Source organism: Sitophilus oryzae, unplaced genomic scaffold, assembly GCF_002938485.1.
Source record: "Sitophilus oryzae breed Bouriz unplaced genomic scaffold, Soryzae_2.0 scaffold_1274_pilon_pilon, whole genome shotgun sequence".
In the NCBI taxonomy this organism is placed as follows: Eukaryota; Metazoa; Arthropoda; class Insecta; order Coleoptera; family Curculionidae; genus Sitophilus; species Sitophilus oryzae.
Genome location: NW_022145920.1, coordinates 2,296,029 through 2,310,744, shown reverse-complemented (window position 1 = coordinate 2,310,744; position 14,716 = coordinate 2,296,029). Strand labels below are relative to the sequence as shown.

General features: G+C 30.2%; 1 protein-coding gene across 4 annotated transcripts in view; it reads left to right on the top strand.

Moving 5' to 3' along the window:
- The window catches only part of LOC115874334 (lissencephaly-1 homolog), a 73,040-nt gene that overhangs the window by 6,286 nt on the left and 52,038 nt on the right, over window positions 1-14,716 (top strand). For all 4 annotated transcript variants that reach the window (XM_030889447.1, XM_030889446.1, XM_030889448.1 and 1 more), the window contains exon 2: window positions 945-1,031. In XM_030889447.1, coding sequence (XP_030745307.1) covers window positions 994-1,031 — 38 coding nt within the window. In that variant the 5' untranslated portion in view covers window positions 945-993. The remainder of the gene's footprint in view (window positions 1-944; window positions 1,032-14,716) is intronic.

The window sequence follows — 14,716 nt, the reverse complement described above, 5'->3', positions numbered from 1 at the left end:
GAACAAGGGTGGCTCATTAGCATATTTGGAAAAAGCATTTTTTTACGAATAATTTGATACCACACACTTGGTATATTTCGAGTCAAATTTTCATTATGAACTGCATGTTATAATTTCAAATTAACCATACGCGATACGCGAACATGTCAAAAGTTGACATATGATATGTCATTCTACTCAGAGTGTCATTTTCAATCAAATTAGGTAGAAATATCCCGAGCGTGCTATTTAAAAATCAAAAGTTGTGTCATTTCCGGTCCAACAAGAAGTGACCGAAAACAATTGAATACGTCAATCAATGCTAATTTATATACATATACCAAATCTCGTTTTTTTAACTCAAAAAATAAGAAAGCTATGAGCCACTTTTGAGACGCACCCGGTATCTTCTTTCTCAGCCTGGTTCCATCCAGTGTTGGATATAGGCCTCTTCTAGGTTTTTCCATGCTTCGCGATCTCTAGCCAATCTTATCCATTGTCTTCCCGCCACTGCCCTGACGTCATCGACCCATCTCTTTTTTGGTCGGCCCACACTTCTTGTTGTTCCCCTAGGTCTCCATAGGATTACTTTTTGGGGCCATCGGTCTGGATCCTGTCTTGCCACATGTCCTATCCATTGCCACTTCAGAGAAATCACGCGGTATAATGGTTAGCATATTTTGTGAATGGGACAATAAGAACCTTTTAATAAATTTGCACGCTTTGTGGAGCAAGTTGTTTATTTTCAACCATATTATATTATGATTTTGCCGCCCGGGGCGGGTGCCACGGTTTGCCCCCTAGTTCCGGGGCTGCAATTTTCCACACAATCAAAACCTTTGAATTGACTGCATCATACTTATCTTGAATAATATCTATTGTAGAAATGATGAGTAAAAATATTCCTAAAATAACAAAACTTAACTTAGTGTTATTGTGTTTTTAATTTCTTTTTTTTGTTTCAGGTTGGAATGATATAAGGTTAATTTTAGTGCTGTGCTTCGGAATATTATCATGAAAATGGTTCTATCTCAAAGACAGCGAGAAGAGCTGTAAGTATTTGTCAGTTTGATAGTATGTGTCATTAATTATAAATGGGATTCACTTAATTTTTTATAACTTAAGTTAGAAAATAACATTTTGCTGATGTGTTAGATTTTCTCAGTACCTACTTAGCACAATAATGGCTTAATATAAAGGCTTTCGAATATTTTCTTCTATTGTGTATAATATTTTCCCACACATTATTTTCTTAAGTGGTATATTTAACTTATGTAGTCCAACTAAAATTTATCTGCGTAATAACTAAGAGTCTATTACGCTGTACTGTTCGGGTCGCTCTCAGGGGTCGCGTAAAGCGGGTGTGTGGCCGAAGGAAATATATTATATTTCAGAAATCTGCTTAAAGCTTAACCCGATCCTGTCGTGTTAAGCCATATCCAAAATTCCAAACACTCGTGCTTTGATTAAGGTTTGCAGATTTGCCATAAAATAGCGAGCAATTTGTTACAAAACCATATAAATTATATATCACTGTAATCACAAAACTTCAATCTATTTCCGTATTGTAACGGAATTTTAAATTATGTCTTTATTTTCGAGAAAATTTAGTCCAAATATAAGGAATATTTTATTGATGTTTTGACTGTTTGACCATCAAAATCTTAAAACTAAAGAAGTTGTCTAAAAATGTGCTACAATATTGATATAGTATATAGTAATATGGATATAATTCTTTATCTTTAATTTCCTTCATTTGTGTAAAAATACCTAGTTTTACACAAAACGTTAAATGCCGAACGCTTAATTTGCTACTTTTTCGGACTAGTGAAATGGACTCTTAAGCAGTAGCGGATATAGAGGGGGGGGGCATGGGTCCTTTGTGTTAAATATGAAACTTTTGGGTTAAAAATGGCGCCCTAAAACGCATATTCTACATTACTTTTTATTTCGGCCCCCCCTAAAATAAATTCCTCAATCCGCCCCTGCTGTTAAGCTTAAGCTTAATAATTCGCATAAAACTAAAGGGCTGTTTTAAATGTGACATACACCTAATGAAATTAGAATTATTAATTACTAAGAATTAGCGTTAATCCAGTATGTATAGTTTATCTGAAGTCAGTTGGAATAGATTGGGACTTAATTTCGGCACTGTCTTTGTCGGCATCGTCGCGCGTCGGGACAAAAGAATTCTCAGTACTCAAAAAGAGTCTCAGTACTTTCAATTGACTTCGGAAATACTATACCTCCATAATATTTGAATTAAGATGCATTTTCAATATAGAAAAACCGCATAGACGGTTTTAAACAAGAGGGACGAAAATCAATTTTTCTCATATACTTAAATATAAAACCACTTATATTCACTTAATTGGGTTTTCATCAAAATATCCAGGTTGGATAGTTTGTAGAATGCCAGAATTTTCTGTTTTAGCTCAAAATATTTATTAAAACTGATTTTGAAGTGTGCTGAATTAGTTTAATAGCTTCTGGGCATAAGTTGACGATTATTTTTCATATTTTAAGTTACTAGTCATATTTTAACTTGTTTGTATGATATATGGTATGTACTGTGATGGTAATTTGTCTACAATTATTTGCAGTTTGTTGCTCTTTTTGGTTTCTGGATTCCTTAATTTTCTTTCAATAAATAAAAAGTAAAGGCCTGTTATTATCATTTATATAATATTAAGTATAATTTTTTAATTAATTTCTACCACTTGTCATATTCGCTAATAATAATAATAATGCTCATACTTTTCATTTCTCGTGAGTATTGCTAGCATTATCTTAAACCGCAGTTGTGTGGAAACAACATTCTCTTAATTGAAATAGAGTTAAGTAATGCTAATTTTTTTTGCTAACCACTTATTCTATATCTTATTCCAAAGATAATGATGGGTTTATTTTTTGTGAAGCACTTATTTCAAAGACTATTCGAAAAAGATAATAATCATTTTTTTAACGACTTAAATTGATGGTTAGAAAGAGAGAGGTAGACGTCGTTGTGGAGGTAAATGTGTAATTTAATAATGTAACGGGTTTCCTGAAAATAATTTTGGTAATAGAGGTATAAGCTTTAAAGGTAGGTGAACTTTGCCTACCATAAAATTCTTGAAGTGACTTTATAAATTTCTTATTCTCAACATTAATTATGTATAATAGTTTGTAATATAAATGCTAGAATATAATATAATCGCATACAATATTACGACTCTTTTAGAATATAATTCCAATTCTCAAAGAATATTACTTGTTATATATTTTAAGGATATTTTGGTAAAATTAGGTCCAAACTTGTGAACTTTTTAGTATCTTTCTAAGTGAAAAATACATTTTTGTAGTGGGTTTAATTAATGAGTTTCTAGATAAAAGTTATGTTTATATTTAATCTTCTTTTTCATATATTTTATAAAAAAAAACTAACTCTAAACTTTATTTAAAATAAAGTTACTATTTTTAGATATACAGGGTGAGTCTTAAATAAGTGCAAATATTTTCAGGGGTATATTTCGACCCCAGGAACACGTCTATGAGTTTTTTTTCGCTAAAAAAGATGTTGAAAATCGTGCATTTTCTTTTAAATTTTCCTGTATATTTTTCGAAAACTTTTTAGAACTGCCTGTTCACCGCAAATTTTTCCACGGTATATTTCTTAATCTCTGATATTACCATAGTTACGGCTTTACTCCATGGTTACGGTAATAAAAGGGATGCAAATACAGAAAAAATCCGGTGGCTTTCAAAATTTTTTCAAAAAAAAAACAATTTTTTTTTAAACTGTCACACTTAAATTACTAGGTTATTTTGGACTTATCTGAAAAATGATAAAGATAAAATATGTTTCTTTTATCGAGATCTACCAGCCCTGAAAATATTTGCACTTATTTAAGACACACCCTGTATATCTAATATATACCGGGTGGTGCATCGTCGTTTTTTGAACTGTCCAAATATTGGCTGCCCTATTAATTTTAAAGTAAATTTGTAAATAGGTTTTTTAAAGGTCTGCGTATGGTGAATACACAATACGCCAATTTTCAACAATTTTGGACAAGCCGATTTTAAGTAATTTGAGAAAAATGCATCTATTTTTAAATTAAAAGTGTACAGATAACAATAACAATGCAAAACCAGGTAAATACCAACGCACCTTAAGTTGTCATCCAATAATTTTGTCAATGTCAAATTGTATTTTTTAAACGTTATACATTTGACTCATCCGAACCAGTTTAAAATTACAAAAATACATTTCGGGAACATCAGCGTAGGTACTATAACGTAGTAGTACAGACAGCACAACAAATTATATTTGATAATGATTTATAATAGATTGACAACTTAAGGCATGTTGACATTTACTGGTTTTGCATTGTTACCTATTCAGTTTTAATTTAAAAATAGATGCAGTTTTTCATAAATTACTTAAAATCGGCTTGTCCAAAATAGTTCAAATTTGGCATGTGTATTCTTCATACGCAGACCTTTAAAACCTTTATTTACGAGTTAGCTGTAAAATTAATAGGCGAGCCAATATTTGGAAAGTTCAAAATTTGCATGGGATTTCGTATGTTTCCAACGACGATGCCCCACCTGGTATAAATAAACCTTTCAACACATCAAATTCTTAGTAAAGCGTTGTTAATTGGTAATGTTTATAATTTTATTGTGGGTTTTAATATTTCTGCAAATAACTAAATAATTCGCTTGGTATTCTTGTCATTTTTAAATTTGAAAAGTAAAAGTTTTTTCTACGGATTGCCTTTACAAGAGGAAAAACTTTTTTATTGTTACCTTTTTGAGAAAAAATGCATTCTTGATAACATTTTTTGTTTGTTCTAAAATGGTAAATCCCGTTTTTACTTACTCACTGCTCATGCTTCTTTAACACGTTAAAACAGTAAAAGATGTGATATTAATCAAAATTAATACTATAATAACCATCTATCAGAGAATGAAAACGAAATGATATTACCATAAAAACGCGTTTTGACTACTTACTTTATTTCTCCAAAAAATCCTTTATGGGTATTTCGCCACTGCACTGCAAGAAAAATCTACAAAATAAAATAGTTATTTTTTGTAAACACTTCTGGCGTTAAACCTAAACGGACACTGCTTGTCAGAAGTTATGTTTACAGTAATAAAAATTTTGCCTAACAAAGAAAAAATGCTTAACGTTTCGAAAAGTTTATCTCTTTCCGTCGTCGAAAGCAAAAAAATACAAAGAATAAAGAAAACAACTATTTAAATATTTAAATTCAACTATTCGAGAACACTTTACTTTTTTTAAAACAGATACGTCTACAAGAAATCTACTGTTAACAGAACGTCAACGATTTCTTGTAGACGTATCTGTTTTAAAAATATTATTTAAATTCAAAAAAAAAAAATTAAATTAAACTATTCGAGAACACTTTACTTTTTTACGTTCTGTTAACAGAACGTCAAGGGTTTCTTGTAGACGTATCTGTTTTAAAAAAAGTAGTGTTCTCGAATAGTTGAATTTAAATATTATTGTAAATAGTTTTTTTCTTTATTCTTTGTATTTTTTTGCTTCCGACGACGGAAAAAGTTAAGCCAGTGCCTTCTATTAAAAGATCAGCCTCCGGGCGAGATTTATGACGTCACGCTAGTTAGATATAACGGATTAATAAATATGTTGTAGAATACATGGAAAACATAATTATTCCTCAGATTTTTGGTTTGTATTTTAAAAATGATATAGTTTACATGAAATATACATAATATACAGTTAATAACTACAACATATATACCTATTTATAGTAATAAATACTTTGGCAAATAAACTATGAACCATACAAATGCAGCAAATGTTTTACAATGTACAAATAATGTATAGGTACATAAGATAATGGGTAAAATGTAAATATATTTTAAATTTTGGGGTTTGAAAATCGATCTAATTTAACAAAAAACATTCAGTTTCTACTAATAGTGATGTATTATTATTTGCATTCACAAAATTTATATGTATATTTTGCAAGTATCAATGTTCGAAAAATTATATTTACAAATAATACAATATTATCTAAAAAAAGGCGTCAGCGATGGCTATGAAATGAAGATTGCTGGCATTTTATAAGTAAAATTATTCTAAAATTTTTGATTTTCTTGGGATTTTTAGGTTCGGGAAAAACGCTGATTTAAGTTTTCATTTGGGTTTTCATTATTTTTATTTGGTTTAAAAAAACGTTTCGGCTAAGAAGCCTTCATCAGTGTTGTGTCATATGAGAAAAATAGTGTCGAATATAATCCAAAAAATTACATATACAATATAATTCACACCTCATAATGTTTACTGCAATTAATAAACTAATATAAACTTATCAAAAGATGACCACATATTTTTTAAAATTATTATTCTTAACACTAAAATTATCTACATTGACTATGGAGTAGGCAGTAAACATTATGTGTGTGGTGTGAATATTTTATATGTAATTTTTGGATTATATTCGACACTATTTTTTCATATGACACAACACTGATGTTAGCCGAAACGTTTTTTTGAAACCAAATAAAAATAATGAAAACCAAATGAAAACTTAAGCAGCGTTTTTCCCGAACCTAAATCCCAAGAAAATCAAAAAATTTAGAATATTTAGAAACAAGGTTCAACAATATCAAATTTTCCAAGATTGTAAAATTCTAGTTAATTATTTTATGTGTACATTTATTTAGGGAATGTCATCGATGTTTATTTCAAGCCAACTAGACGCCGATTTTTTTCGATGATACTGTATAATTCTTACGTAAAATGTAAATAACATTAGACCAATTAAAACAAAGAAATATGAATTTCTTAGTATTTTTAGTAACACCTTTATTCTTAAAACTTAATTTTGTATTATGCAAATATACCAATTTTATTGTTATTTTATTAATATTGTATTCAGCCATCACTTAAATATTTGATATTAATTTGGTATTATAAATAATCAACACTATTCATTAAAAATTTCTGAACAAAAATATATGTTATGCTTGACAACTTGACATATATTATCGAACAAAAACACATTCTTCATTTAAACTGTATCAGTCGTCTTTACAAAAATCTTTTTTAAAATTTGAACTCAAAATAATAATCTGTTTCATGATCTTTAATACACATATTCTTTATTTTTCCCTAGATCATAATACCTACTTACGTGTTTGAATCTATCGAAGCTGAACCAACAGCACTTGGAGTGGAGATTCCACAATATGAATAAAATAAACATAATTGTCCAGTTTTCATTAATACCATCATGGGAGAATATTATTTTTAAATTTATTAAAGATATTTTCAATAGAATTCTCTTGATTTATAACTCGTACCCACTTTTCTTGCTCTTCCGGACACTTTAGGCTGCCTAGTATAACTATCCTTTCCACCAGGAACACAACAAAGATGAGGCATAGCACCAAAAACACACTCCACTTAAGCTTTATTGATGAATTGTTAGAGTCTTAAAAAACACACACAAAAATCACGATGAGTAAAAAATGTATGGGCACTTTTAGGTTAAATCACTTCAACGTGTAATTTTTCAATTTTTCTATTTTTTTATGCGAAACCGAGAGTGACCATATATCTGGTAGTAGTTTATGTCACTTAAACACCAAAATAATTAGTTTTTTGCACTACAATAATAAATAATACCAAAAATCATAGAGTTAAAACCAAAAATCAACCGACAAAATATGAAACGGAATCTAACCCAATATCTAAGTATGTACAGCTGATGAAGTAAACAAAAGTCCGCCCCCAGGCTGATCTTTTAAAGAACGGCAGTGGTTAAGCATTTTTTCTTTGTTAGGCAAAATTTTTATTACTGTAAACATAACTTCTGAAACAGTGTCCGTTTAGGTTTAACGCCAGAAGTGTTTACAAAAAATAACTATTTTCTTTTGTAGATTTTTCTTGCAGTGCAGTGGCGAAATACCAATAGGATTTTTTTGGAGAGATGAATCCGCCACATAGGTCCTATAGACATTTTTTATTTACTTTATGTATTTTACTCTAAAACGGTATGGAAATTTGGAAAAGTATAAATGGGATTAACCATTTTAGAATAAGCAAAAACTTTTATGACGAATGCATTTAACTCAAAAAGTGAACAATAAACAAGTTTTTCCTCTTGTAAAGACAATCCGGGGATATACTGTATATCTCGTTATTTTTATTTGACGTTGTTTAATATTCAATTAAGAGTTTGTTAGTATACCTAAAAGATAAAAGTATAGTCTCTAATCTATAACAAATCACAGCGTCCTTGATTTTTTTTTATTATAATTGTTTTATATTCTTGGTTTGTTTAATTATTTATGAATAACATTTTTTTTCTAATGTGCTAAAAGATCGAGCGGATTTACTGTTTTACAGATATCTACTTCAGTTACAGCGGATTGAGATCTATTTGAACTGCGTGTGAAAATTGTGAGTTATTTAAATAGTTTCCAAATAACATTTTGGAAATTTTTGAGATTGCGGTTTTTAACAAGGACTATTATTAAATCTGAAATGTAAACTCAAATTGAAATATAATTTCGACATATTCGACTATTATCGACCTGGTTTTTATTATACAGGGAGGTACGAAATGTATTCCGGAAACTTTGGCACCATATTCTGCAGATAAAACTAAGTAAAAATGTTCATATAAATGTATGTCCTAAAACGCTTAGTTTCGGAGATACAGGGTGTAGAAGTTTCATTTTTATTTCGATTCTCTCCAAATAATTTATGAAGTAACGTCAATATTTGGATGAAAATTGATGTCTGGGAGTTTTCTGACATAGGAAATTTGATTTTGAAATTTTGATGTCAATATGACTCCTACTTGCAGAGGGCGCCACCTACATGTGTTTTAACTGTTTTGAACAGTAATAACTTTTCGTCCGTACCTGTACAGGGTGGGTCAAATTCGACGCTTTTAAATGGAAACACCCTTTTCTATAGAAGATAGACGAAAACTAATATCGGTGTCTGGAGCTCAATTTTCATCAAAAACATGATAGTGAAGACCGCACATCAATATATGTTACCGTTTCAGAGTTACGGGATGTTTTTCAAAAATGTGCATTTTTAACAAATAGCTGTAACTTTTTTGCTATGGAAAATTTTGTATTTCTATGAAAACATTTCCAAAGCACCTTTTTACGTAGAATTTAATGGCTTAAGTATAATTTTTTTTAAATTAATAATTTAAGAGTTATCAACAGAAAAATTGATTTTTTATTTGGGACACCCTTTATATTTTTAATTAACTAAAAAGAATTTAAAATTGCCTTTCCAAAAATATAGCACACTTGATATTTTGTTATAATCCCCTTCGAAATAAAGAATTTTTAAAAGTTCGCCACTTTTAACTAGTAGGCTTTGGACCCCTTATTGATGATATGCCCCTAATGGAACTCGAAAACATATTTTTCCAGCAAGACGACGCATCGCATCTGAACGCTGAAGTTATCAGCAAATTTTTGCAACCAATTTCAAGAATAATTGGATAGCTAACCAAGATCCCAGCCGTTGGCCGTCGAGGCCGCCTGACTTAGTACCCATGGATCTAATCCTATGGATATATTTGCGGAAGAATAAAGGTTCCTTTTTCTTCCGTATAATCTAGACAAGAATTAAAAATACTTAGCAGTTATGAGAGGGTATCTTTCGCCTCCACTGAGTTAATTCCGCGAGAAATGTTCAAAAACTGCCCCGTCTGTCCATAACAGAAGACGGTAACCAACACCTGTAGCAAAATCTCATGTCTTGGTTTGCTATTTGTTTTTATTGTTATTAGACATAGTTTAAATGTGTTGATGTTGGTTAAATATATTTTAAATTGTTATAAAATTCTGCATCTCTCATAGCAAATATTATTTTCGTTTTAATTGATGCTCAATGCTCACAGCTAGAATTTTTTTTGCATTACAGCCGGTGCCGTTCAAAGCCTACTTGTTTAAAGCGGGCGAATTTTTATATACTCTATATCTCGAAGAGGAATCGAGCAAAATATCAAGTGTGTTATTAATTAAGTGTATATTTTTGGAAAGGTAATTTTAAATTCTTTTCAATAAATTAAAAATATACAGGGTGTCCCATATAAAAAATCAAATTGTGTGTTGATAATTCTCAAATTATTAATTTTAAAAAAATTATACTTAAACCATTAAATTCTACGTGAAAAGGTGCTTTGGAAATGTTTTCATAAAAGTACAAAATTTTCCATAGCAAAAAAGTTACAGCGATTTGTTAAAAATGCATATTTTTGAAAAACACCCCGTAACTCTGAAACGGTAACAGATATCCATATGCGGTTTTCACCATCATGTTTTTGACAAAAATTTAGCTCCAGACACCGATATTAGTTTTTGTCTGTCCCCTATAGAAAAGGGTGTTTCCATTTAAAAGCGTCGAATTTGACCCACCCTGTACAAAACTATGGACTGTAAAAATATACATTTCCATGACTTTTTACGTAAAAAATGTCTCTTGGTAAAACTCGCTACGAGCAACCGTTCTCAAGATATTTAGAATGAAAATAGTCAATACATGTCATTATTGACAAAAAATAAACATGTTGAATGGATAGTTACTTGACTGAAATAATATATTTGGAAATTTTTTATTTTTTGCATAATCATAAACTTTCCTGCGAAAAAATAATAATAAAACAATTTCTGTTGAACCTTTGGCACAAAAACATTTCAAATTTATGATTTCAGTCTAATTACTATTTAGTCAACATGTTTAATTTTTGTCAATGATGATAGGTATCGATAATTTCGATTCCAAATATCTCGAAAACCATTACTCGTAGCGATTTTTACCAAGATACATTTTTTACGTAAAAAACTTCGTAAATGTATATTTTTTTATTCAGTAGTTTTACACAAGTACGGACGAAAAGTTATTACTCTTCAAACCAGTTAAAAAGTATGTAGGTGGTGCCCTCTACAAGTAGGAGTCATATTGACATCAAAATCAAAAATTTCTCATATCAAAAAACTCCCAGGCACCAATTTAATCCCTAACCAAATATTGACGTTACTTCATAAATTATTTGGAAAAAATCGAAATGAAAATGATACTTCTACACCCTGTATTTCCGAAACTAAGCATTTTACTTTTTTATTTATTTTTATCTGCAGAATATGCTGCCGGACCACCCTGCATAGTGTATCTATTATTTAATTTGTGAATTAAGTTTTTTCTTGTAATGTTATGACGAACTATGCGTTATTTATAAAAATACCACTTTATGTTATTCCAACCCTATAACTTTATTTTCTTAGATAATAAAACTAAATCAAATCTATTTTCCAAGGCGCTTTGATTAAAAATGGAAAGTTTTTAACACTCTAGATTGAGATTAAAATGCTATTTTTTTTTAATTGAAAATGTCAAAAGTTGACATATGATATATTATCATTCAATTCAGAATGTCATTTTTATTCGTTTATTTATTTTGTAAAACTAGCCAAGTTATTACTTCTTCAAGTAAATTGTAATCCAGTCTAGTGGTTATAATTCTATGCTGAATCACATTAGGGACAGCCAAACCTGATACTTCAGTTAACATATTAACAGGGTGTAATAGAATAATTAGTAGTTTTACGATAGCACTTGTAGGGTAGGCTTATTCTGTCTATGGTATGTAATTTCGGGATTAATAAGGGTGCGTCACTTTTTAGGGTTTCTGTAATATATGTATAGTAGGAAGAATGAAACCGAACGTTCTAGAAGCAGCCGCTAGGATATATAGGTACATATAAGCGCACCCGCGCTCAGCAGTTAGTTTAGTTTTGAAATACAGTGAGGTATAAATTGTGTGTATAATGAAGACAACTCTCAGACATTTTTAGACAACTTTAACACGTTTGTAGATGTACATATCTGATAAGTTTGCCGAAAACAATAGCAACCCCTCGTATAACAATAGGACTATAAAGATATTTTCAGGTAGTGACCGCACCAATGTCGGGTATTAGGGTTTTAAGATTTATTTTAAGTTTTGTTAAAATATATTTTGTTACACAACGTAAAAGAATATGATAATGTGGCAATAGAAATATTACTCAATTATCGTACATATTAGTGAAGAAATCTAAAGTTTTTATTGTTAAATGAATGTAACAGGTTACAAACCATAGATTTTTTATTGTTTTATGGCCCCAGCCCTTATCGCTGTGCTATCTAGCTGTGTATAAGTTTTATGAAATAGACTATCAAGTAGGTATTAAAACTCAATATCCTAAATGTGGATTCTTCCTTAAGTCTCACCAACACTCAAGCAGTCTGAACAAAGTGTTACCGAAGACGGAAACGACGCTTGTTTCATTTTGGTAATTGAGTATGAGTACAGGGTGGTCGAAATTGGTCTGTTTTAACAGAGAAAACCTATTTCCCGACTAGATAGAGCAAAACCGACATAGATGTCATGGGCTCGATTTCTGAGACACGTTTAATGGCGTAAACCGCCTGTTGATATTTTCACTGCCAACTGAGATACGGGGTCTTTTTGATTTTTTTACCATTTGGAAAATTGTCCATAACTTTTATATTTCGCGGAATAATAAAATTCTGTAAAAACGTTCTTGAGGCACTTTTTTAAGCACAATCCAGTGTGTATACAGGGTGTTTCAAAACAAATGCGAAAAACTTCAGGGGGTGATTCCTTGTTCAAAATAAAGGGTAGTTTGCTTCATAAACGTTGGGTCAACAGTCAACCATTAGGGAGATATCGCGGTACAAAGATGGCGGAAAAATAATGTTTTTATTTTTTATCTTGAAAACGAAAAGAGATAGACTAATAAAATTTTATGGAAGCATTACTATTATGAAAACACACTTTCTGGTAATTTTTCCACTTTTTTAAAATGAGTGGAACGGGTTGAAATAAACTACCCCTATCATTCTTGTTAACGAAATTTAAAGAAAAATCTTATCAAACACATGCAAAAAAATTAATTTGAATAGTTTAGTTTGTTTAGAAACTTTTTTATCTCTTGTATTTTTTTGATAAAACTCACCGATTTGAAATTAAAAAATAAAATGTAAAGCATTACATGCCAGGACAAAAAACATTTTCTGATAAAGAATCTAGTGGGCTGCTGTAATTTTTTTAGGAAAAAATCTAGTCGGCCGCTGTTACTTTTTAGGATGTTCCTAATATTATTCTATTTGACATTACTCTACTGCAATACGTTATTATCTAGATGATTATTATTATCGTTATTATCACTAGATTCTTAATCTAAAAATGTTTTTTGTCCTGACGTGTAAGGCTTTACATTTTATTTTTTAATTTCAAATCGGTGAGTTTTATCAAAAAAACATAAGAGATAAAAAAGTTTCTAAACAAACTAAACTATCCAAATTAATTTTTTTGCATGTGTTTGATAAGATTTTTCTTTAAATTTTGTTAACAAAAATGATAGGGGTAGTTTATTTCAACCCCTCCCACTCATTTTAATAAAGTGAAAAAATTACCAAAAAGTGTGTTTTCATAACAGTAATGCTTCCATAAAATTTCATTAGTCTATCTCTTTTCGTTTTCAAGATAAAAAATAAAAACATTATTTTTCCGCCATCTTTGTACCGCGATATCTCCCTAATGGTTGACTTTTGACCCAACGTTTATAAAGCAAACTACCCTTTATTTTGAACAAGGAATCACCCCCTAAAGTTTTTCGCATTTGTTTTGAAACACCCTGTATATGCTCTTTTTGTCAGAAATAATAAAAAATATAATTTTTTAAATGGAAATCATAGTTGGCTATGAACTTAAAAAAATGCTGGCGTTTAAAAAATGCCCGCGTTTAACCCTTTCCAACGATATAAAGTTATGTGTATTTATTTCTAAGAATGAGAGAAATATTAGATGTTTTATCTTTGTATCGAAGCGGGCCTTGATTTAGTGTTGACCTAGTTGCCTAATTATTTTTTATCACAATTTAATATTATTCCTTACTATTATTTATCTGCATAATTAAAAACTTTTGAAAAGGTAAATCGACATTCTATATTAGTACCGTATGATCGAAAAAAAACGGAGTCCAGTTGGCTTGGAAATGAACATCGATGACATTTTCCATATAATTTTACATATAAAATGACAGCGATCTTCATTTCATAGCCAACTGTGTGACGACTTTTTCTGTCATCACTCAAACAGAAAGAAAAAGGTATCCGTTGCTCAGGGTTAGAGGAGAGCTGGGTTCGTAGGTAAGGCTTGTGACCTGTGGTGACTTAATAATGTTGTTAAATAATAAAATAAAAGTAATAATGTATAGGCTGCAAAGATTCTAAAATTGATGTTAAGTATTCAAATAGTAATGGTCAAAGACAGTAAAAAGGGCGCCACTTACTTTGAGTATGAAAAGGTAAAGTAAGAAACCAGTAAGAAAATTTGATCATGAAATAGCTAAAATAAAATAATCAACAGCAATAAGGGTCTATTATGTTCATCAAGAATAAAAGTCAGATATAACTATCCTACGTTGAACATTTATTTAAAGACGAACACAATTATCAATCAGTTTAAACCCAGTTTTAATTATCCCAATGAAATCGTTAGTTACTTTAAGTAAACTCAAATTTAGTTAAAGTTCTCTCCAGTATACTATACTACGTAATATATAAACAGGTGAAATTTATGTAAGTACCAATACGATGATGTTTCGAAACAAGTCGTGTACAATACCCTTCAAAAATGAATCCGTGTTAGCG